At 40.8% G+C, this 25,795-nt stretch overlaps 1 protein-coding gene across 2 annotated transcripts in view; it reads right to left on the reverse strand.

Moving 5' to 3' along the window:
* Positions 1 to 25,795, reverse strand: part of nrg3a (neuregulin 3a) — a 315,969-nt gene that overhangs the window by 96,834 nt on the left and 193,340 nt on the right. For both annotated transcript variants that reach the window (XM_027276560.1, XM_027276567.1), the window contains one exon: positions 24,495 to 24,624. In XM_027276560.1, coding sequence (XP_027132361.1) covers positions 24,495 to 24,624 — 130 coding nt within the window. The remainder of the gene's footprint in view (positions 1 to 24,494; positions 24,625 to 25,795) is intronic.

The raw sequence follows: 25,795 nt of genomic DNA on the forward strand, positions 1-25,795 counted from the left end.
TAAAGCAGAAATCTATAAAAAAAAATCCATTCATACATTTGAGCTGGAGCTGTGAATGCAAACTAGCTGGAACTTGTGATATGTGAAATAACATCTCCTGACTTGTGATACATATCTATTGTCTGTACCCTGAGCCATGCAATACTGAGATAAAATGCAGGAAGGAAGAATCATGCTCCACAAATCCTTCATTTTTCATGAATTGACCCATTTTCTGCTGAGAAATAATTTCACTTCTCCTCAAATTTTTTTTTTTACATGCGTTCTGTTTTAATTTCACAACACACTACCCAAAAAAAAAAACCTTTACAGTCTGAATTGAATAATGAGAATGGCAAATAAAAAAAATTATGACAACAAGGTTTGCTTGTAATGTGGCGATGAAACTAATACAGCTGGTTTGGAGTAGGTTAGATACTGTGACACAGAGAGTGCAAGAGAAAGAAAGAGAGAGAGAGAGAGAGGAAACACTGCACTGATAAGACGCAGTAAATGTCTTGTTCCCATCGTGCCAATAAAGAATATTTGAATTTGAAAGCAGGAGAGGAAAGAGGGGAGGAGAGTGGCGCTGCATACAGAGTATTTTTTATTTATTCATTTTTTGTGAGCTACTATACCGCAAACTATTTTTGCATCCCCAGAAAGACATAAATATCACAAAGGCAATAAAAAAACAACACAGACACAAAGCTAGGAGTCGTGCACACGTGACGCGACGCGCATGCACGGATATGAGCTCGATATATTAAACAAGAAGAGAGCGACAGTGTGAGGAAGTGTGTAATTGTGGACAAAGATAAAGTGTTTCATGAGCAGGGTGATAAAGTGCATATTAAATTAGCCTTAGCTCTATCGATCGCTGCACTGCAGCAGAAATGGATGCCTTGCATATCAGAGAGATTCAATTATACTCATATAATCAGCTTCAATTCCTAACGGAGCGCGAGTCGGACGGGAGGAAAGGTTGAGGGGAGGGAAGGAGAAGAAGAAGAAGAAGAAGAAGAAGGAGGGAGGGAATAATTTGCATAGACTGTATGGAATATTGCTACTTATAGTGTGACAATGAAATAAATCTCGCAGCATGAAAATGAAAAATATTTATCCGTTTTAAAGAGTCATAAAACAATAGAAGAAACACTTTTAATCTCATGATGGAATACTTCTATTTCTGCCTCCCATTCATGTACTTTCCTACCATCCTTCCTCTTTTGCCCCCTTGCTAGTCATCCTTTCACCTCCCCTCCTTTCCTCTTCCTCCTTTTCGAAGCCCATTTCCCCTCATTACTAATTCATTGGTCATATTTATTGAAGGGGCTCATTCTGAGGAAAGGGGGGGGGGGGATCAATGTCTTATTTACACATTTAGACAGTCTATGGACTGAGCTGCGATTAACTGGCCTATAAAACCTTTACCAATACCGCCATCAATCTGCCATCAGGGACATTTGCCTCCTGATAATGTGCATCTCTATGAAAACAAACAAAGAAAAAAAAGTCTCAGTGGAGGAAGAAAAATGGATGCATTGTAGACTCGATATATGCAACAAGGGTTCATTTTATGAGGCAATTATCCAAGATTGAGACTTCATATTTTAAAGTACTTGCAAGTATACTACAAATATTGGATTTATATAAGGGAATGTTCTATGTTTAGGCCATTGTGTGATTAGGGCTGATTGTATCACAAGTTGATTTTGATTGTTTTTAATGAATGAGTCAAGAAAGTCAAGATGAATCACCTTTAAATACGAGATTTATTATAAAAGGTTTATTTATAAATAACAGGGTTAATAAATCATTTAATGATGCTTTTTTTAGATCAGTGATAAATAAGCCAATTTTAAGTAAGCAAGTTGTGAAATTGTCATTAGGTGGCATTTATCCATAAGTAAGTTGTTAGGGTCAAACACTTAAATGGGGGCATAATCATCATCCATACAGATTTTTCACACCCTGACAACCCCAAAGTATCTCCTATTTGTGGCTTTAAACTGATCTATGAAGCATTATTAAATGATTGCCGCTTCTGAAATGAAAACTACAAGAACATGCAAAGTCTCTTTTTCCCTTGTTTAAAAAAAAAAGGCAATGTTGAGAGCAGTTGTTCATAACACAGACGTCACAGGACATTTCACCTAGAGAGAGACACCCTCTATTTATTTGTTTTGCTCTTGCAGCTACTGTATTACGGCTGACAGATGATTGAATCTCTGCCATGAATGATTAGCGTTAATATGTTGTGATTACATGTCACTCGCACGTTATATCATTTTTTGAATCCATTAAGCGTGTCACACAAAACATATTGCTCGGGCAAACACATCTGTCCAGTCTTTTCTACGCGGCTCCGATAACACGGGATTTTCTTACAGACTATTGAGTGACGAGCGAAATGGCTGCGTATAACGTGTCAGGAAATGTTTGCTGGAGTTGATTTGAACACATACGGTGGAAAGCATGCGCATCATTTTACCTGAATTAGAAATAATGGAAAGACAACTGGAAACTACTGCTGAGATCATGCTCCCCTCTCTGTCCTATCCTTTCTCTTGGCTCTGCAACAGAATTCAATTACTCTCATACTCCCATATAATCACTTTTCATCCCCAAGGCTTGACAGTTTCCCTGGTCTGACAGAAAAAGCCTAATTACTCTCTGACCTTGACTCTCTCTCTCTCTCTCTCATTTTCTCTCTTACACTCTCTCTCCCATTTCCCCTGAACCACCAGTCTGTCGCTCTCACCTCTATTCCACGACACGCAAACACCTGTTCAAACGTGTGAACCCCGGACTTACTGACAACATGTCTACATTTGTTCCTTTGGCGGGCAAGCCTGCTTCCACACTAACACACAAACAACTGATTTCATCCCACCAGTCTAGTAAAAAGATATTTCTGTCTTCCCAGCCTCGCTATATATAGGCTTTTAACTCCTGGTCTTAATTTCTTTCAATTTCATACCACAGATATACTGTAGATGCGCTTATAGAAATTTAAGACTTTCATGGTGTCAGGCAGTAAGAGGCTCATCTTTTTTTCTTTTTTTTAAAAGGGGACCACACACTCAACCTTGCTTTTGCTTCCCTCTCCGAGCATGGTGGAGGGCAATGTGTAAAGTACGAGAAACATTTTCAGAAAAACATTTCGTTACTGTTGTCATGCCTTCTGCTCCCCTTAATCTTCTTAATGTCAAATTCATTACAGAGTAGAAAACTCGCTGAATGGTTGATTAGCTGTAGAAAGATGACACCTTTCTTCTTGGTGTTGTTTCATATGAATTCTGTGATGAGCATGATGTAAAAATAGCAAACAGCTACACCCAAAAAATGCTTCAAAGAAACATTTCCGTGCGTTTTTCACCTGTAAAGCTTCTATAATGAGAGCAACAATTAGACAAAAGATAAAATAAATCATGAATATGGTATTAGTCACTCAGCTACTGAATGTTTCAGATGGTTATCTCACCATAAGTCATGGAAATAGTTAAATTATCTCTCAAAATGTGTCAAATCTGTGGCTAAAGTCTGGATATAAAGCATGAAATACTTGTTTCAAACCAAATTCTTATCCTCATTAGGCACAAGTCATACAGCCAGACAGGCGTTTTTTTTATTCACAAGCTTGTGCAGTGAAGCAAAAAAAGGTGTGTTATTCTGCAAAGGCAAAGAAGTGACCCACCCCCCTCGCTGAACAATGTGCTGTGAATATCACTGCATGCATCAAGTCACCACAGGTGACCGGGCTTAGAAGGTGTGCATGTCACAAGCCACTCGTGTTTGTGGCCCTCTATCGTAACCATAACAACAAACTAAACCCAAACCTTACACCATATACAGTCTTAACCCTAAAATGTACAGGTTGAGGTGAGGGACGCAACGAGCAACTACACATTTAGAGTTATTACTATTACATAAATGTTGGTAGGTAAGTCACCCAAAATCCCCCAAAAGTACCGTATAGGGATCTACTTTATGTTCCCAGAAGGTAGGCGAGTCCACTGAAGCCTATCCTGCCGTTCCAAGTGGCTTCACAGCATCTGCAATCAATGCAGTTGTTAAGAAACAAGATCTTGGTTTGAGATATTGACGCAAGAGTCAGTGGTCAGCTTCAAATCCTCTTGCTGTTTTCCCATTTAAGAGTGGGTGCAGACTAAAGCCGTGTTGATTCTTTGTAGCGAGAAGTATAATGTGGTTGATGGCGATTCAAGCCTGGCTAATTATTTCCAAGAAAGGCATCTTCAATCCCTAGTTTATCTTGACTCTAAAAATTCAAAACCACTTGTAACATGTGCGACATTTCCTACAGGCAGAGTGGGCTCACAAATATTTGAGTGAAGCATCTCTAGATAGGATGAATAAAAGGCAGACTCAATCAGAGGAGACCAACTCTGAGGGGCTTGCATCAATATTTTTCACAAGTGGCAGAGAAGTCAGTTGTGCCTCTGATCTTGCTTCAGGCATTTTGCTTCAAGTCATATATACTTGCTTTTCTGCATGTTTTGCCTATTTTTGCAAACAGCTTTTGCAAGTTAGAAAAGCAAACTAATAATTGAAGTTGGTAGCGCAGCAAAAGTTCCTTTTGCAGACTAACAGCACGTCAATACTGGACTAAACAGACCTGCAAGTTTTGCAAATAATGTAGATATCCCTTTGGTTTGATGTGAATCATGCAGTGGCTGGGACAAGCTGAACCCTGTTTATTGTGAAATATCTCCACATACATACGCTGTGATTGTGAGAATTCAACACAGTATCCTTCAACAAATGTCCTGTTTTTCCCCCCAGAGCGCTGAACTTGCCTGGGGTCCTTATTCTTTAATTAGCTGTCTAGGACTGACCAGCTGACCTGATGTAGGTTTTATTCCCTGGTTTTCTCCCCCTACACACAGATACAAGTCCAAGTCTCTCCTGCTCCTTACTGTATTCAATACTAACATGACCTCGATGTCAGACTCACTCCTCTCCTGTCTCGATACATATTTACCCACAAGAATTCATATGTATGATTTGCAGGCCTGTTCTAGTGAGAGCACATGTATGTGAGTGAATTTTCTGACATTCTGTCAAATGACTTCAGGTTTGGGCTTCTTGGTACATTTGAAATGTGTTATTGTGAGCACAAAACAAGCTCGAATTAAAAAGAACAACAGATCAATGTTTCTTTGGTCTATGAGCTGTATCCCCCCTCAACTGGTTCTTCAACAGAAACACCACAAGGATCAAGCAGCTGCTAGTTATTATTGTCAGTACAGTACCTGACTTGCTGTATTTTTGTTGCATTTGTGTACATGTTCTCAATATTACCTTTATGACATGCAAATTGACTTTTCTTTTGTCTTGAGAGATCTAGATACCAGTTTGTGGACTTGGGACAATACTTGACAGAAAGAAATGTTAAAAAGGCATCCTAAAAACACAATGAAACGAGATATCCTATAATAAATGTGAAAAAAGAAGGGCTCTTAGAGAGGACAGACCTCTGCCAAGGCCGTTCAAATCTTCTATGATATGCAAATCTGCAAACACAACCACTGTACAGTATATATGTATTACAACTGACCTATCTAAATGACCATTTGAACAAAACTGAAAAATAACTCACATACCCACCCCCATGATTTGGATTCACTCCAAAATGTATTGGCTTCTTCCTGAGGCTGTGTTACATCTTTGCATTCAGTTTTATAATAATAAAGACAGTAGTTTTTTAGATAACAAAAAAAAGGCACTGAAATATATAACCTCCTTGGCAGAGGCAATATAATAACAAAATAGTACAGTACATATCCAGCAATAAAGAATGCCATAGTATAACGTATAGATGTATCGTAAATATATTTTCTTTCTTTCTACTTGCAGGGCAAAACAATTAAAACCAAAGACCTACAGTTAAATGTAGGAGCACATTCCTCTGGGAAATTATTAGGGCATAGTAAAGAAACCGAGATCCTGCATGTATTTTTTGTTTACCATCCATATAAGCGTCCTGCCACAGCACAACCTCCAAAGCTTTGATGTTGTGTAATTTTATGTCTATAGTGTACAAAGTTAAAAAGCTTGAAAACAGGCTACAGTCAACTGCACATGCATATATGAATGCATAATTATCAAATTTAAGTCATGTGGAGAGTCTTCATTTGCAAAAATAAACTGAACGAGGAGTAAAAAATAATGAGTTCACAGCGTTTCTCCTTCTTCTTTTTCTCCAAATGACATCATATATGATCGTTTTCGTCCAGTCTTCGGGGAATCTGAGATCACATGCTTTTAATTCACCAGGAACATTATTTATTTTATATTACTCTATATACACTGATGCCAACAAAATGACTGTTATGCTACCTGGCAGTTTAAGGGTCAAGATAGTGTGCATGGCAGTGATTTTGATAGAGTGTGTAAGTACGTGTGTTACGTTATTTTAGCAAACAGATTTTTTATTATCACACTGGGAGACATTAGCAGCCACCCTTGTAAGCGCACCAGTTGCTATCATCTGATTTATAAGACACATCAAAGCTAATTCCGCCGACTTCCGCCCCGCGCCGCGCTCCATCTGCAATGCTGATCGATCTGCCCTTTGTATCTCCATAAGCCAGTCTGCCGTACACTAATAGAGGAGGTATAAAGTTACTTTGTGACCTTAATAAAACCTTCACTTTGCACTTTAGCTCGCTGCCGCCTCCTGAATCAAGTGGCTCAGTGGCACATCGACATAAAAGCAAACATCCCAACCTGCTTTGGACACTGTAAATCTGTTCAACATCCAGATCCACTCCTTCCCCTGCTTTCACATTCTATCTGCTGTGCATGGTGCTGTGACACAAGTTGTCACATAAAAACGCCAGGCCTATTCTCCCTCAGGAGCGTGACAAGCAGAAGGAGGAAGGGGGGGATTCATTTAGTGTGTAAAAAATAGAGGTAAGATTTCGCAAGGTTCAGTTTGAGTATTTACCAATTGACGAGCTGAAAATGTTACAGTCTCTCCCTGAAAGGGACAACATATTTAGCTTTCACAAAAAGGTCCAGAGCCTAATCTAAAGGTCATTTTGTTTCAACAATAGAATTTCTCAGCACAACCTACCACAGGGAAAAGCTTTCTGAAGTGCTGCAAGGTCTTAATATTTAGTAACGTCTCTGAAAATTCAGTAATTAGCAAGTCCCTCAACCGGGCCTTTAGAAAAAAAAAAAAGCAATAATAGTAAAACTTCTTTCAGTGGCATTCCCTCTTTCCCAATGCACAACAACAAAGTGTTTAGGTTGTATTCACAGGTGACTTTCGGGGGACTTTGTTCTCGCTGTTTCGCTATGCAAAGCAAGTACCGCAGCTCCATTTGAGAATCAGAGTTTGATGAAGCGCTCTTCTCTTCCTTTACAAATTATTCACTGCAGTCCCAGTGCAGAAATACAGCAATACACAATGAGGACGGGGCCTGTCAGCGCAGCTAATAAAGTCAGGAGTGTGAATCTCATGTGCGCGCAGTGAGACCTGGACATTTGTTTAGCAACATGACGACACTATCAAAATGCAAAAACTGCACCAATGTGGGATCAGTGATCATGTGTGTGTTTTTCCACTTTTCCTATTAAAAGACTTAGACTTAGGAGCGGTCGGTAGCATAGTGGGTTAAGCGGCCGCCCCATGTGTAGAGGCTACAGTCCTCGCTGCAGCTGGTCCCGGTTCGAATCCCGCATCGGACGGCCCTTTACTGCGTGTCATTCCCATCATTAAAGGCCAAAAAAATAATCTTAAAAAAAAGACTTAGACTAGAAGTCTTAATTGTGACCTGTAGAAAATGTAATTGGGGAATTCTGGATTTGGACATTCTCCTATTTCACTCTCTAACATGGTTCAGTTAAGGACAGGGAGACAGACGGAAGGAGAAAGAGGCCTCTAGTATAAAGGTGGTTAAGTTTTAATGTTAACTGCTAGTGCCAAAACTCAGTTCACTGCTTTGACACACAGCTATCTGAATGGTGCAGTTCTCACGAAAAAGACACGAAATGCAGGATGTCAATGTACTACACTTAAATCTATTGTTTCCTTTACTGTAAGTGTAGTTGGTCAAACATCGCAGGAAATTTATGAGCCGACAAAGTTTTAGAAACGTCCTGTGGAGCTCAAGATGAAGGTAAAGTTTGTGAGGCAATAAATATTTTACAGCATCAACAGGAGAGAATTTATTTTTAAAGGTGGACTGGAGAGACACTGGAGAGTTACTGTACATATGAAGGACAGTAACAATACATAATAATAGGCTTTTTTGCTCCATGTTAGATAGACACAAAAATGAACAGAGTTGTTAAATGGTCCCAGCAGGGTGTTTTTGGCAGCTGTGTCCCAATTACATTCTACGTATTAATTGTAACTGGGCTTTCAGTCTGTAGTGCATTCACAGTGGGAGACTGACAAAAGTAAGTAACTCAGTGTGAAATGTCAGCGTGGAGACAAAATTTCAGCAATTTTTTAAGGCAGACTTGATGGACACTTTTGTCCCCGTAAATCAATGCATAACAGGAAGTCAGGTGCTTAAATTCAAAGCAATTATGGGTGATGGATAACAAAAGAATAACAGATGAATTGGTTGGAATAAAAAAAAAAACACAATGCTTTCTGCTTGTGCAGTTTTCAGATTTTTCACTGAAAGCTGTCAAAGCCAAAATTGGAACACGCATTTTAATTTCTTGCATGATGGCTGGATATTGGGAAATGTTATTCAAAAAATGACTTCCGAGGTTGTGTTCTTTTCTTTTTTTTTTTTTAAATTAAGGATGGTTGGCTCCAGACGGTAGAAGCCAGAACTCCAAAGGATCAGTTACCTTTGGTTTTAAGCATAGATTTCGTGTCCGCCAGAAGGCCTTGGTCAGTTGACCTCAGAGATCTCTCCAGGCCAGCACTTTGCATGTTATACGTAACACAAACAGGCAACCATGGCAGTACAGGAGGGCAAAATGTTACACCTTAAGTTACCAACCTTATCCACAGTAATGAGACCGGTGCAGGTGGAGGGACATGGTTCATTAACTCATCGCAAAACAAGTCTGTAGCTCTTTCTTATTTCAGTCCATCAAATTTTGAGAGATAAGCAGTTCTCTCTTTCACTTTGGTATCGAAAGATGATAATAGTTCCTTTATGCAGATAAAATGAACCTCCAACCTTGTGCTTTTCCACCTACGCCCAACATCTCTGCACTCTCTTTTATGACATCGTTTGTCATCGATCATCCAGGAGAAAGTGCTAACAGTGAATGGATTTGTTTCTTCTTTGTGAAGATCAGTCTTATACCTTAAGTCGGGACAATTTTTGAGGATTATGACAATTCTTGGCCAGTTCCCAGTCCTCAACTCCCCAAAGGGCTTTTTGGGGGTTTAAGCTGTTATCTTCAGGTCAAAGTTGGAATTGGATTTAGGTTAAAGTTAGATGACACCGTGGCTTAATTCTGGTCTTAAATCAGAGAACAGAGCCAAAGTCTGTCGTGTATATGCCCTTTCCTTTATGTGTACTGAGGTGCCTGTGCATGCTTCTTCCTAATTTTCACCTAATGAGTGTTTACAGTACGTGTGCTGTTAGGTTTGTGTCTTCACTTGTGTGTGTTTGTCTTGTCTGTTTGCTTGTGCATGCATTATGCGCATGTGTGTATTGCACTCCGGTGACACGAGAAGAGCTAGACTTTGACATGGAAGCTTGTCTGCATCCATCACATCATCTCCTCACAGCCTCCCGCTCGTGCACATCCTCTCCTCCCGTCTTCGCTCCTCCAGATATGGCAGTAGTCTGCAGATACTATCTCCTCCACTCACATTTAAGAGATGTGTAAAAAAGTGCAGTCACATACACACTTATCTCCTCCTCCTTCACTCACTCCATCACTCATCCAACTACTTTTTTTTTCTTCTCCTCTCAGTAACAAGCTGACAACCTGGACGTCAGGCAGACCTACTGTACATCATGACATCTCTTGACATATGCTGGATTCAACATATGGCCAACATGCCCATAAGCTGGAAGACTGACAGATTCCTATAGTCTCAGTCTGAAGCAAAGCATTGTTGGGGCTGCAACCCTGAAATAGTTTCTCCACTCTTGGATAGGCACAACCAGCCCTGCAGTAAACCAAAAACAACAAAAAGGAAATAATGGCTCCATTATTGGCTGTGTTTCTGCAGCACATGATTATCTTTTTATAGCCAGCAGTGTTTATGTACACACATAAACACAACCACCCACACTCGCGCTTACACTTTCACCCAGACACACACACACACACACACTTCATGTAATAAACCATTATACGCAATAAGAAACGTATTATATGCAGATTAGGGAGCGCTGATAAGAAATCATATAGAATGTCTGTCTAATTAATCGATGAAATTGAGACAAATCATTTCAGCGTTTTTCATCATTTTCCGTCGGCGATATTAAAGCCTGCAGATCTTTAGCTCGCAGTCAGTTGATTCAGTTTCACTCAAAAAGCAACCCAAAGCAAGTTATGAGTAAACAGCATGATTCATGTTTTAATATTTATTTATTCCAACCGATTCTATAAAAGTAATAATGAACGTATTGCTGCTATTAATATGTGTTACAATTTAATCCCCGTTTCTCCCTCCATTGTGAGTCTGCTGCAGAAACTGAGGAAGTGGAAAAAATTGATCCAATAGTGGCAATAATAGTGGCCAATAGTCGGTCTTGAATTTATAAAAATAAAGTAGACCATGTTGAATTGTGGGACGTTAATAACCAAGAGCCACTGTGGTATTATAAGTGTGGATTAGATGTTCTACATCTTGGTATTTTTGTCCCACTTCTGTCCATTATAAACCGATTTTGCAGTATATATACTGGCTTTAACTTTGACCTTCTGTACTTGCCGTAGTTGTGCGCTCACAGTTTTCTTTTTAACCGACCTCAAGGGTGAGCTTTTTTTTTTTTTACAAACTGCAATAAACCGCAATGATTTTTTCAGGGTTAAAAATTGAAAAGAAAAATACAATTAAATAAAAAACATAAAATCCCATTTACGCTTAGCTTTTAAGAAGTCGATTTGACCTTGGGAGTTGTAGCTATTCGTGGAGCTTTCAACAGATGTTGATGATGTTATCCGTCATAAACGCATCGACGACTACTTTAAAAGCCCTGCATGAAAAAATCTAAATCGCAGCTGCAACAAATGGGGTTTGAAAAGATGTAAGAAAAATAAAATGTCACACCAAGCTAAAACACACTACCTCTACATGTGGAGCAACAGCTTTTCAACAGGCGAATTCTGTTTTTTCCAGATAAGGTAATATTTAATTGTGTGTAATTGGAAAAAGGCAGCCTAATAGGACAATTACAGGGCCTCTAGTTGAAGATGTCAAAATGGTCATTAGCCGGGTGTCAGCATGACAGTGACCTTGACCAGATTTTCAAAGAAGGAAGCATTAAATATTCATGAACACTTAGGGGAATGGGAGGGGAGCTGCTGTGTGCTGAATCCTGTCCTTGTTCCATGTTTGTGAAACATGGAGTGTGTGTGGGTGCCTCGCTATAGGGTACATGACATGGATTGCTTATACACGTGTGTAATCAAGTCCCGCTCTTCTGAAAACACACTTCTTGTTAGTCAAAGTGGGAAACTGACATGTCTGTGCTTGAGGCACCGCTGCTATTTCATAGTTGAAGTGCACCACAGTGAAAACATACATCAGCAGGCTGGTATCGCTCCCAGGTAGAACTGAAACTTCAGACCTACTTAATATTGCAGACACAGCTGGTCCTCAGTTATTCTCTTTTCTTATTCTCCCTCCCTGTCTCTTTCAATCTCCGTCTTTCTTCCATTCCGTTTCTTCTTTCCTAAGCAATCCTTTATGCAAATATATATTTTACTCTGCATCTTCCTCTTTTTACTGTCACATTAGTTTTCCTGCCCTCTATTCATGCATGCTGAAATTCACCGCTGTGCCACGCTTCGGTCGCTGGGGAATGATTCCCAGAGGAAGGCATGTCTTTGTGGCCAGCTTAAAACTTTCCCCTGATTTTCTTTTTTCTCGTTGGAAAAAAAAAATCAATAGTACCTCTCTGTGCTCAAAGTCCTCCATCTTGCAGGAGGAGGCAATGCAAACTGAGTTAGAGTTTTGGGGGGAAAAATGAGGGTTCATTTGCATACATTTGCATCTTATTAACACATCAAACCTGCTGACTTGAAAGGCTTTGATTAGAAACACCACCAAATTACTGCATGTCTACTTCTTTACTCCCTTCCCCTCCTCTCTGTCCTCTCACTATCGCCTTAGCTTACTCTCCTCTGTTTCCCCGCTGAGTATTACCGTACAGTACATAACCTGTGTGTGTTTGTGTGTATTTGTACATCATTATAAAGGATAATGCTGGAATATATGCCTTCGCCTTTGATGTGCCAAACACTCCTTATAACCCCATCTCTATTTCTCGCCGTCCCTCTTTTTCTTCTTTCACCATCAGGTCATGACTCTTTCTGTTCCCTCAGAGCATCGCTGACAGGATTGGCAGAGCTGCCAAACATTTTAAATGCATGTGCGGATGTCTGTTCCGTCTCCAAGCACACCTACAAATTTGCTAGACAAGCTGACTGTGTGGGTGTTGGAATATACTGTAAATGTGCTCCCATATTGCCGCTCAGTGATTTACATGACTGATTTATGTAATGAAATACATCCCGCGCTGTCAGTCACTTCAAAAGAACAGCAGGAAGCAAAATGATCTTTAGTACTTTTGCTTTCCAATGTGTTTGATACCATGAAATTATTCCTGTTTTTTTTTGAGTGTTGGTCTTTCCCAGCTACATGGGGCAAACCATCAAGGTCAGTCCACGATTCATTGCATTCACCTCAAATCGCGGGAGCATCATGGAAACCACAGTAAGATTGGTAAATGTTTTGATCAGTGTCAGTGGGCCAGTAAAAACTCCATTCTAAGGTATTCTGTGGTAGAAATTGCAACATGTAATGATGTATAGGACATGTAGATAATTGCCATTTGATGGAATGGGGAAGGGAGCGGAAAAACTTTTTTTTTTTTCCTTTGCATAGCAAGTATTACTGCCAACAATGTTGACTGAGATCATTTATTTCAAACCTTAAAGAGGAAAATTCAATTTTAAGGTGTCCAACAGTATAATAGGTCTGATAGTGTACTGTTGCTACTTCAGCAATCAAATGAAGCAAATTTGCACCATTACATGAATTCAATCAAAGGGCTCACCGGGAGGTCTTCAGCAAAGATGAGCAAGAAATGCAGAGGTGGGTAGTGATGCATTACAAGCACATTAGTAAAAAAAGCTGTTTTTTTGTAAGGAATAAGGACTATCATGGACTTCTCCACTTCATAATATTATATTTTTGAGTCAGTAATGTAGTCGTTAATTCACTTTATTTGCCATTTCTACTTTTGTAGTAGTCTGAAGAAATTTCTGGTATCGATTCCAAGGTTTTGTCTCGATGTAGGATTACAATACTGGTTACTTCAATCACACTTGTTAATGTTAAATGTGTGTTCATACTTCATGCTACTTTGATGGTGATTGGTGTTGTGCAGAATAATTGATCACTGACAAATATTAATGCTTACTTTGAAAATTGAAATAGTAGCCTAATATGACCAATAATTAAAATAGTTTGTCTTCTTACTGTATTTTATCAGACTGCTTTATCTTTAAAACCTACAGTCGGCATCGTCAGGGTCCAATTGCCACAGGCTGAGGGTTATTCACAGGGAAATGTCATTGTGATTAATGGTCGTAATTAGTTTAAGTGCTTCTATTCATAACAGTGTTAAGTTTGACAATTATTTAAAGCTTTCAAGGATTACTGTCCGCAGTGCACATCCCTATTCTCTAGTTGGTGTAACTTTCCGTCAAAAACGTACCATACGTTGTTAGACCTATGTCAGAATCTATCAACAGACGATGGTCTCTATAGTTATTTATCTTGCAGTTTAAATCCTGATGGCAGCCTCGACACATTCAGCCAGTGTTGATTTTATTAAAAGAGAATATTTTCAACGTTATGTTTGTCATAAGGTGTCGCATTCTGACACAGACACACTTCATGTGTTTATGTTTGCAAAAGATCCCTAATTGGATACTCTTGTGTTTACCAATCTGAGCTAGCTAATGCAATTGCACAATTAAACTTGTTAAATCTCGCTAATTGAAACTGACAAAGAAGTCAATACAAGTTAATTGCATGTTGACAAGTTAAAGAAATGGCATTGAGAAGTTGAAAATCACACACTAATCAAACGTAATCAGTAGTTCAGCTCCACATGGAGAGAACGCAGATGTGCAGTCATACATATACAGCTATATACCATTAAAAATTAAAGCCCAAAGCTCAATCTACATTATTTTATTATTAGTATTAGTTGGAATCTGGTTAGCAAATACTTCAGCATCCAGAAATAAATACCAAGATCGGCATTGTAGTTTCAATCAGTACTGGGTCTTTCTTTGGCCTACTTCACCAGCTAGTCGCTAACTTTGTTTCTCTGCCATGTGGTATCATGCGGGTAGCGTTCCATATAGATTTAACAGAACTTGTTTCGCTGAAAACAGCTGCTTGAGTTCAATGAGAGCCGCGATTAACCAGTCTACCCAAGTAATGCTAGAAAAACACTTTGCGGAAGCTAATGGAGATCCAAATAAAATATAAGGACTAACCAAAAGAGCAGATGTGCTATAAAACCAAAAATAATGGGTTAAAAGAGGCTGAATGCTCCGTTTCAGCTGCATAATTGGGTGATAATTCTCTGTAGGTTTGGGTTCAACGTTAATGCATAAAACACGTTGATTTGTGAGGCTATTCAAGCACTAGATTGGAGCTAAGGTGGCTTAAAAAGAATGCAAAACAATAAGGTTGATTAAAAAAAAAAAAACCCCGAAAATGATGGCTGACTCCTCTGTACTGCATTGACTGCATTAACCACCCTGATTGAGCTGCCAAGAGATCATTAAGCCTTCATTGTGCGCTAATTAAATCAGCACACAGTGACAAACTGACGTTTGGCCACCATTGCTCACACTCCCGACTTCACCATGTCACTAAAAAACGAAAAAACAACAAGAAAAAAAAAACACACACTCTTGATTGTGTGTTTCCTGGTTTATATTAGTCTTCCTCCTTGGCTCCCTCCCAGCTTCTGTTTTCCATTCCCAGGCACGCTGAGTGCTCCTCTTGGCGTCTTGGAGGATTCGCTTGCCGAAAGCAGTGCGTTCAAGCCACAATATGCGGTCTCTTATCTGTTTAATTTTCTCCCACCTCGAAAGCATGCCACGGCATCAGCCTTGTTTATTACTGTCGGAGAGACACCAGTCGAACTCCCACTGGTGCGCCATTATTATCGCACAGATGGCGATGAGGGTTGAGAGAGATAGACGGAGAAAAGAGAGATGACGAGAAAGAGAGAGTGAGAGAGAGAGGGGAGGGTGAGGAGAAACATGGGAAGAATGAGAGAGAAAGTGGTATTTTCCATTTTAACAGCAACCAGATGGTTTTCTGAATGTAGGCAGGAGTAGATGACTTTTTTATTTTTTCTCCTGTAACGACAATACACCTTAACACTGCTGTGTTCACAGGAGCACGGCACACAAACATAAATGTGCACTTTAGCATTCTATATAGTGAGCGTCTGACACACCTCTTATCCCAGAGGCTTTTTCTCCTGTCAAGGTAAATCCCTGCTGTCAGAAACAATATCGCGCAGAGTGCCCTGACCCTTCCATATATTCCTTGACTCCTGCTACGCTCACCGGTTGGACGTCAGGGAATCTCCTGGGGTGACAGAAACTCACATGTGTGCATGTTTTCATGTCAGCGGATGCATGCGCCCTTTCCGCTCTCCGCTGAGGAGAGACTTCAGGACCCTCTGAGAGCAAAGATTCTCGAACTCAGGAGAAACTGCTCGTGCTTATTTCTTAGTTTCCTCTACAGATTTTAGCCTCGACGTTATGATATGAAACATTTTGAGGGGCATGTGGTCTGTTCACAGGAAGCACTGATTTGTATTTAGACGTAGATTGCTCATAATAGTTGTTTCTACAGCACCTAAATCAATAGATGTCAGTGTGCAGCTGCACGTCGATATATCATATTAAATTTTGCAGGGGTGAAACAGCTCTGAACACACAAACAAAAAAATAAAGATGCCTGTTGATGCACAGCTTGTTCGATCTCTGTGATATTTTAAGGCATAATATTATATAGTATTTACTATGTCATAGTATATTAATAATGTGTTGCATGGCACTGGGGCTCTGGGATGCTTCAGGTGCCTGTTCATTTTTTCATATGCATTTTAATCTCCTTGTTTACTGGCAGCTTAGATGTGTGTTATTGCTGCTATGTTTTCAATTTCATGCATGCCTCTTGTTAATTGGCTTGCCGGTGTGTGAGTGTGTGTGTGTATGGGTGTACGAGCGGGAAAGGTAGTGTTATGTATTCCACTGAGCAGCTGCTCTTTGCACATATGAGACCCAAGTCAATCTGGTGGTGCCGGTCCGTGGGTTTTAGAAAAGCCTAAGGTCACCCAGGAAAGGAAAGGCTGCCGTCCCGGAGAGACAGGACAGGGGTGGATGAGAAGGATTGTGAGTCAGAGACGGAGGATTACACTCCAGGAAGATGTGGTTTGTCTGCTGCACCACCTTCCCCCCACTTGACGTGTTCTTTGCCTTGTGCCAGCAAACACCGACAGTGTCATTCACATATCTTACGTTTCCAACTCTACTAATGCAATTAATTTGATCCTTGTGTCATATACTACTTGATTCTATGCAAGATCCTTTTCACATTAAGCATTACTGCCCCCATCTTCCCTTTACAATGTTGTATTTTTAATATTTAACATTTTAGCACTGGACCTGCAGGAGCGTTTTTACAATGTCTTCCTATGAAAGACCTTTACCTGATGAGAGGTCAGTTCTACAATCTGCAACACAGCCGGGACCAACATCTTAGCTTCCAACACACAAACCGTGCCAGGCTTTTGTTTGTGTGTCATGTATCTGTTCCTCGTCTCCAGAGAGTGTCTGTGTCAGACTCCGGTCTCATTGGTCGGAGCTTTGGAGGGATCAAACCTCCGCTACCCTCCACCTGCCGGGTGAGATTGCCTTTCTATCGCTCTGAAATAGCCACTGGACAGAGGGCAATGAGATGGGCTTACTGTAGCTAGCCCCTTGTTGGTAACTAGTTTGTGGGAGACACTTTCTTTTTGCCACACCAGCAGAAGGAAATAAATTATAAACACGGCAGAAATTGAATCCATTGCACAGCCAAAGACAGAATAAATAAACCACCGCTGGCCGATAAGGAGAGGTTGAGCTAAATCCCCAGGTCCTTTGGCTCAACAGAGGGACTGTGACAATTAGGATTTGTTATTCATAGAGCTACCACAAAATCCAGAATATTAAAGTAAAACGTGGAGAGCAACAGCATATAGGCAAGGGGAAGGGACGAACCAGTAATTTACACGAAATCCACCACTAGAGTTTTTGTTCTTTTAGAGAAAATCCTGCTGAGTTCAGAAAGCGAGTTAATCGAATTCAGAATCACATACTTCTATAACTGAACGCCTTGGCCTACTGCCATGTTCCCAAAACATTATCTTAGCATACTGACTAATTTACTGGTTAGCTGAGCACTAATGATTGAATGGCTGACTATGTTGCCCAAAGCAGTGAGTACTGGTGTGTGTGTGTGTGTCTCCATGTGCACGTCGAATCCCTTCCCCTCCTTCGCATCCGTCCCCGTGGGTCGACAAACACGAGCATGGCGTGCACCGACAGCGCTAAACAGCGCTCTGGGGGACGGTTTTACAACTGGTCGGGAGTGGCACTTGATATTTGAGTCATGACTCTTTGGAGAAAATCATTGCAGAAAGGATCTTGTTTCATCTCGCAAATAAAAATGATTAACTCGGTGACAAATAACGCCACAAACAAGTCTTAATTTATCCCCATTAAACGTCTGGATTGATCACACTGTTGCAACCTGATTTGTCTCAATTTGTTTTAAACACAAATTGAATCAGATTATGCATTGATCCTGTGCCTGGGGTAAAATTTGTCATTCTATTGTTGACGAGGATGAATTAATATCGAGCAGCATGTCAATTGAAGTGCAGTGTGTCCTCGTTTTTTCATGGGGAAATTTAGTTACACACTGTTTACCTTCTTGTTAGATTCATTAAATATTCATATAAAAGGGTTTGATTTCAAAAATTGACTCATGGCCTTGGTTTAATTAGTTTTATTCAAAGTCCCAAAGTATAAAAGATTACCCCTTCTTACCTCTAAGTGTTTTTTTTTTTTAAAGCAAAGTACTAAACACATTTCATAATTTTACTGCATGATCATACCAGCTGTTATTCAAATTAAGTGGCAATGCCATATTGTTTGATGGTCCACATCTTTCCTTTGGAAAGCTCATTGCCACACGATTAAGCAGTGCAGATTGACTCGCTGCATATTTTTCTCTCCTCTGTACCTCGGCACACACATTAACATGCACAGACAATGTGTTCAAGGCCAATCCCAGTGTACGTTGCAAAGCTTCCCACTTTCCCACATATTATGTTGTCATAGCAATGAGGGCAACAGTCCGACTCCTCATCCACCTACACCTCAATCTTTATCTCGTGCTGTCTTCTTTTTGTTTTCTGCCTCTCGTATACTGAAGAAAATGTCTTTGTGCCTGACTGGACTGCACAGTGGAGGACGTATAGAAAGCTGTGGAATACGAACTGAAGTAAGACAACTGGTATTTACTTAACTGCGATCATTTAGCCACAATTAATATCACCACACCATCATCTCCTGACTTTAACAGCACATTAAAACACCAAACAGGCACATCCAGTAATTAAACTAGCAGGCTACTGTAATAGCACCCTAGTCTGAAGCGTACTGCCAGTTGTTCGCCCAGGGCGCAAATGTAGCCAGAACCGACGCTGCATGAACATGATCCAGACTCACGTCCTGAGCTCTCAAGCAGAGGCCAACACCCAGTCTCTAACTACCACCGACAGGTTTTCTTCATGGCAGGCCATGGACCACTGGCAGTATGGCGAAGCTCACACCTATGCATGGTAGTTGCTCTGTTGTTAGGTGCTGTTGTTAGCTGCAGTGACCGGCACAAGTTGCTAGTATCGACCCCGGCCTCAGAGGACTGAAGCACGGAGTGGATTAATTGTACTTTTGCCGGAGACGTCCCCACACTGTTCACAAACTCTGAACGCAGATCACACAGTGTGTGTGTGAAGCATACCTTTACAACGGACAGTGCAAAACGGGATGGCCAGCTGCATGCAGAACAGGGTAGAGCAAGAAACGGCCCGACCCGGCCCGGGCCCGATAGAATTCGACCCGAGCCCGGCTCGGCCCGTTTTGATTGACAACTTTGTAGAGCCCGAACCCGTTTGCAGCCCGACGTTATTCAAATGTGTGCATATTTACCTCCTCAGCATCCATTTTTGCACCTGTCTCGCGTAGATCGAAACGCATCACATGATTGCTTATTTACTGCGCAAGTCATAACGCAAGCCCGAACCCGGCCCGGGCCCGATTCAAATGATAAAAATTATTGCCCGAATCCGCCAGAACCGACAGGTTCGGGCAAAGATTCCCAGCTCTAGAACAGGGGCCCACCGCTGACCTCAAATAGCCAAGTTATACAAGTCTTTTGTTTTTCATCCCTGTTAACGGACCAGGAACAAAAAGTGTTTATCTTACAGACAGACATTCAACAAACTACTGGTGTTGCATCGGTGTGGATCACGAAGCAAGTAATGTCCGTATCAAACAGGCACTAACAGCTATTTAATCAGAATCAGAAATACTTTAATAATCCTAGGGGGAAATTATTTTTTCTTACAATACTCCAATATACAAACAAACAAACAAGAACAACATATGTAAACAAGTAACCATCTATGAAGAACAATACATATAAACTGTATATTATTATTATTATTATTATTATTATTATTATTATTATTAACTATATATATTAAAATGTATATAAAAGATCAAATTTACAGTTAAATAATGTGCAACAACTTCAAAAAGTGATTGATTATATTATTGTCAGATTACAGAAGGGGCTGAAGATGATGGTGTGTATGCTGCTGCAGGCAGATGTTGGGTTTAGTTTTTTGTTTGGATTTAGTGTCTCGTATTAGCACATGACCTGGTCAAAACAGGAAGGAAGTGGTTGACTAGTGAAGCCTGCCACTTCCTGGATTTGATTGACAGCTGTGTGATAATGTCATGTGGTATAATATTGCAGCTTTTGCTGAAATGGTGAGCATTTTTCAAATTTGACTCAGAAACACTATTTAAAAAAAAACAAAAACATGGGTTTCCTGTCATGTGACATTGTGACATCACAACATTCCGGTTCCAGTTCTTTGTTCTTTTGTTACGTCATCATTTCATCACTGGATTAGCTCTTTTAAATTTGTTCCTGATTTCACAGAATTTAGATTCACAGCCTGAACAGTGCAGTCAAACAGACAGTCAGTCAGACTTGAACTGAAGACAAAATGAGTGAGTACGACTACGACGTCATGCCTGTGGTGGAGATGAAGAATGAGTTATTCTCCTTTCAACGCCTAAATGAGTACCTCCGCAGAGAGACCGAGTCCCTCCAAGAAGACAACGACGGTATTCGAAGAAACAACGAAGCCCTCCGCGAGAAAAACAACGTGCTCCAGAAACAAAATAACATTTTGTTACAAAGATTAGAGGCCATGGAAGTGCAGAACAAGGCCTGCATGGAGACTATGAATAAGCAGCATGACAACATGCAAAAAGAGATTCAGCAGCTAAGAAATAAGATCGAGGGTGACAAATCTGCTTGTTTCGCTAAGCAGCAGATGAACATTCAGCCGGGAATGAACGACTTGATATCCAAGGTCTACTCTGAGCTGATGTCAAAGAAGCAGGAGGTGGAGGACCTCCAAGACCAGCTCTACGTCGCATCAACCAGAAACCGCCAAGACCTAGGCATGGTAATCAGAACTATGGGAGACATTATGAATGCCGAGATGGAGGAGAAGCACAAGAAGAAGTCCTCCTGGTTTAACAGCTGGTTTCACTGGTAGTTGCAGGAGGTAGGTAGGGCTGGCTGAACAGGAATTATCACACCACTAGAGATATTCTGAAAATTGGATCCATAGGTGTGATAGGCCTTTGACGGTGTGATTGCGCGGGTTCCTCCGGGTGCTCCGGTTTTTCCCATAATTTAACAGTGTGATTGCGTGTCCGTCCCATGTTTGGGTGGTTTTCCTCCGGGTGCTCCGGTTTTTCCCACCATCAGAAACATGTATGTTATAATTATATATAATTATAATATTAGAGACTAGCTGGTGAATAAAGTGTAACATTTAATATTAAACACTACAAGTGGTTGTGTTTTCAGTCAAATACTGATGCTGTCTGTTCTCTCTAAAAAGATGAATTTGTTTAAGGCAAGGGTCTGGAACCTTTTTGGCTGAGAGAGCCATGAAAGCAACAGATTTTATATATAATATTTTTTAACAGAATACAAATAAATGCGTGCATTTTTAAGTTAGACCAACAATTATAGAGTATAATAAGTCTCTGAATTTATTCTTTTAATAATATTGTCATACTGAAGCTAAACAATAACAAATAAAATACTTCTTAACATTAATGTGACTTCTGGTGATGCATAGTCCTGATCATGCGGCAATCCACATAGCAAGCGCTGTGTTTCGGATGGAGACGCGCATGCACGCTCACGTACTGCTGAGTGAACTCTCCGGTCGTCTCTGAGCTGTTCTGTATCGTTTAAATTGAATAAAATAACACGAAACACAACTGCTTACTCGCCTGCTGATTTTAATTGGGACATTTTGCAACAAATGTAAAGACATTAAACGTGTGGTACACGTTTCGAAGGCTGGGCGCAGAGGAGACCGCCGGGAGATGCCCGGCCAAGGCTCTGTCCAGCATGGACAGCACGGACAGTAACGGTCAGAAACAATTCGGAATAAGTTAAAAGGAAGACTGCATGTTGCTAGTGGATCTATTTTCTGACCCCGAGTGTGGCCGTGACTGGTTCTGAATGAGGGCTTTATAGCAGGCAGCCGCTCTCCCATCTTCCTGTGGGCAAGTTTTTCCTCACTTGAACCGAGGGTCTAAGGACAGAGAGTGTCACTCCCTGTACAGATTGTAAAGCCCTTTGAGACAAATCTACTTTGGGGCTATACAAATAAAATTTGATTTGATTTGATTTCTGGTCTGCGTACCGTCACTGAATGTTTTAGGTGTACGTAGTACTGGACCGTACTGGCTTACTTTCTCCCCTGTTTGCAAGCCAGATGCAGTCATCAAAAGAGCCACATCTGGCTCACGACCCATAGGTTTAAGGTGATGCTGTTTTTATTGAACCTGTTTTCAACTGTCAAACCACCAAAATTACACTTTGCACATGTGTCTACAATCATCTACAATGAATCAGATTTTGGTCATGTTGGTGAGAATTTTCTGCGTGCACCACCAAAAATGTATGACTAGGTGGGACTGGGCACCCTATGCACCATGCAAATCAAAGTCTGAATCTAGTTTAGAAAACGCCAGAGACTTCATGCATTTAAAATGGGTTTACTTTCAAAATAAGGTTGTGTGTATGGGAAAACTGCGGCAAGCAAGTGGCAAGCTACTCATGTAAATGCACTGACATTTCCTCCGTAACCGTATACGTCCAGTAATCCGGTTTGTTGTGTTCACTTCCGTTTGGTTTGTATGCATTACAGTATGTTAAAGTGTGTTCACATGCACACACACTACTGCGTGTCTTATGTTCAACTTTGTGAGTCTCGCTTACACTGCTGAGCCAAAACTCACCACTTATCAGCGCACACCACACGCTTACACGCACATAGCCACATATGGATGTATACTCATACCCCAGAGGATGCAAAAGAGGCTCTTTGAAAAACAGGTCGGGTGGAAGTCCTGCGGTTAGATTTTGGAAGAAGTTGTTTTGGGACTTAATTAGTAGGGCCCACATTTGAACGGGCTAAGTGCCCATGAGCTCTACTCTCAAATCTGGGACAACTAGGACACATACACACATACGAAAATAATACCCATGCATACATGCACACACACACACAGCTGCACAGAGACTGGGCTATAACGTCTTTCTGTTCAGCATATCAAACAGTCTTTTTTCAGAAGGGGCAGCTCCTATGGATAACTACCAACAGCAAACAGAGAATGAAAGGAGCTCTTCACTGTAAGACTTCAAACACTCAAATGCCTGCATGCTTGAAGCATGGCTCTGATAAGTTTAAATAAGGATTCACAGCAGTTACTCTGGATTATAACAATGTAGGCAAAAAAACAGCATCAAAATCTCCATAGAAACATTTTTAATGTGTGTGTTACTTTATATTCTAGTTCAGTTCCAGAACAGGGTTGCACATTGCTAAATATGCAACTTCTAACAGAGCTTCAGGATAGCCTGGCAATAGCAAGGCAAGGACTGTTTGAAATCTTCCAGGGTTCAATGCCATGACTCCATGTCTCCAGTTAAATCCCAAGTGTTGTGAACGCAAGCTGAGTAAAGCCACAGCATTTTACTCACAAAAGGGAGCGAGCCACAATCTTCACCTTTCAAACCAGCAGTGGATGAGGTTTTCTGTGCTTTCACCACACATTTGTCCCCGTACGTTTGTACGTAACCTAACAAACCCCAAGAAAAGAACACTACTGTTGATTGTTCTTAAGCCATGGTCAGACTACATGATGTCAAGATTGTCAAATTAGGGGCGGTCGGTAGCGTAGTGGGTTGTGCGGCCGCCCCGTGTGTAGAGGCTACAGTCCTCGCCGCAGCTGGCGCCGGTTCGAATCCCGCATCGGACGGCCCTTTACTGCGTGTCATTCCCCCTCTCTCTGCTTCCTGTCTATCTTCAGCTGTCCTATCATTAAAGGCATAAATATATAATAAATTATCAAATTACAAAGTCAGAAACAAGACGCACGTTGCTCCCCAACCAGTCATCATGTGATGTCACCAGGAGGCACGACAGTCTTCAAGAAACAACAATGTAAACATCTGCAGTGTGTACAAGATACTGGTCAGAACGTGTTTGCAAAAAAGCCTCGAAAAAATATTTTCCCCATGAGCATTCTGTGCTCCATTTGGAACACACATTGTAGAATTCGTCCCAAAGGACAAATAACTTTGAGCATGCTACTCTTTTTTACCTTTATGTTATGACGTCACAGGGTAAAACAGTCATTTGCTGCGCCTGACACACATTGTTGTTTCATTGACCTCCTTCATCTGCCAGATTGGGCTATAATGAGGCTGATATTGTATAGTCTGACACCAGCATCAGAAGGAAGAGTCAGGAGCAGGATGGAAAGGACAGCATTCGATGTAGGCAGGGAGCATACGGAGGCATTAAAATAGTAAGACCAAGAATAACAGCAGGACAGTCACTTACTTGCAGTGCTTGTGCGGCCCACTAAGCGTCTCGATTACAAAGCATTCGCCACCGTTTAGGCAGTAGGCCAGGTCCTTCTCATGGCACGGTTTGAAATGCTCCGAGTGCAGAGGAGGGACAGTTGGAGATGCTGCAGGACAAACAAAGAAACTCTCATTAGTCATTAAAAACCCCAAATATATAACCACAAATGCATTTGCTCTCTAACAATTGGGCTTAGTGACAGCATTTATTCATCTCACTGTCATCCAGCAGCCTATTATTCCTCAAACTTCTTTATTTTCTCTGGCTTCAGCCCACAGTTCTGCAAATAAATCATCTTATCATCCTAAATTACAGCAGAGAAAGAGGAAAAAAAAGAAAATACAGTCCATTTCTTCCAGTGGAGGCTACTTACTCTCCACCCAAGGATCCATAACGTCTGCTACAGCTCCATAACATAGTGCACATTGTGGATAATACCAAACACACTATTGTTTGTTTAGACCCGGCAATGTCACCAGCAAAAAAGATGGATGGAGGACGGGTAATAATCTGTCCTGCTGTGATTAATACGCTGTGGTCACACCAGTGCTGTTGGAGAGCTTGACTTCTCTCAGCGATTTATCACAACATGCATGGCTGACTGTGGACAGTGCACACTTCTGTGGGAATCTGCTCAGCATACCTTAATGGTCGTATCATTAAAATTAATAAGTGAAGCGCTGGTTGCTTAAGAGGAAATATGGAAGTGTTAAAGTGACCTGATCCTCAAATTTGAAAGAAAAACAAAAAAAACAAAACAAGAACATGGTGCAATTAATTGGCGTTCTGGGCATATTTGTGCTCATTGAGGATAATTTATAAAAAACAGAAAAGATAAATGAAAATGTAGAGTTTTCGGAGAGTTCATGAGCAGTCATCTATCAGCAGTGTTTTGAAAGCCTGAGATGCAGTTGGTCGGGGCATGGCCTTTATACGTGGGGAGAAATCAGAACTGCACCACAGCTGATGCTCTTATTAATACCAGACCAGACTGCTGACTGTTTCTTTTGTGCCTACAAATGAAAAACGAGTGTGCTGAGGGCTCTCATTAGACATGATTTTTTTTAAAGTAGCTTGATGAACAGTGATGGGCCACAACTTTATGCTTAAGTGATTAAAAATCACACGCATTCACTGTATGCTGTTATTACTACTACTACTATAGTGTACTGATTACTGTCTCAGCTTGTCCCTTTAATGGCGTCTGGAAGATACATCCATGAACTGATGATTTCTCAATCAAGAGATAATACGAGATTAATAATAATGAGCAGTGT

This window comes from Larimichthys crocea, chromosome III, assembly GCF_000972845.2.
Source record: "Larimichthys crocea isolate SSNF chromosome III, L_crocea_2.0, whole genome shotgun sequence".
In the NCBI taxonomy this organism is placed as follows: domain Eukaryota; kingdom Metazoa; phylum Chordata; class Actinopteri; family Sciaenidae; genus Larimichthys; species Larimichthys crocea.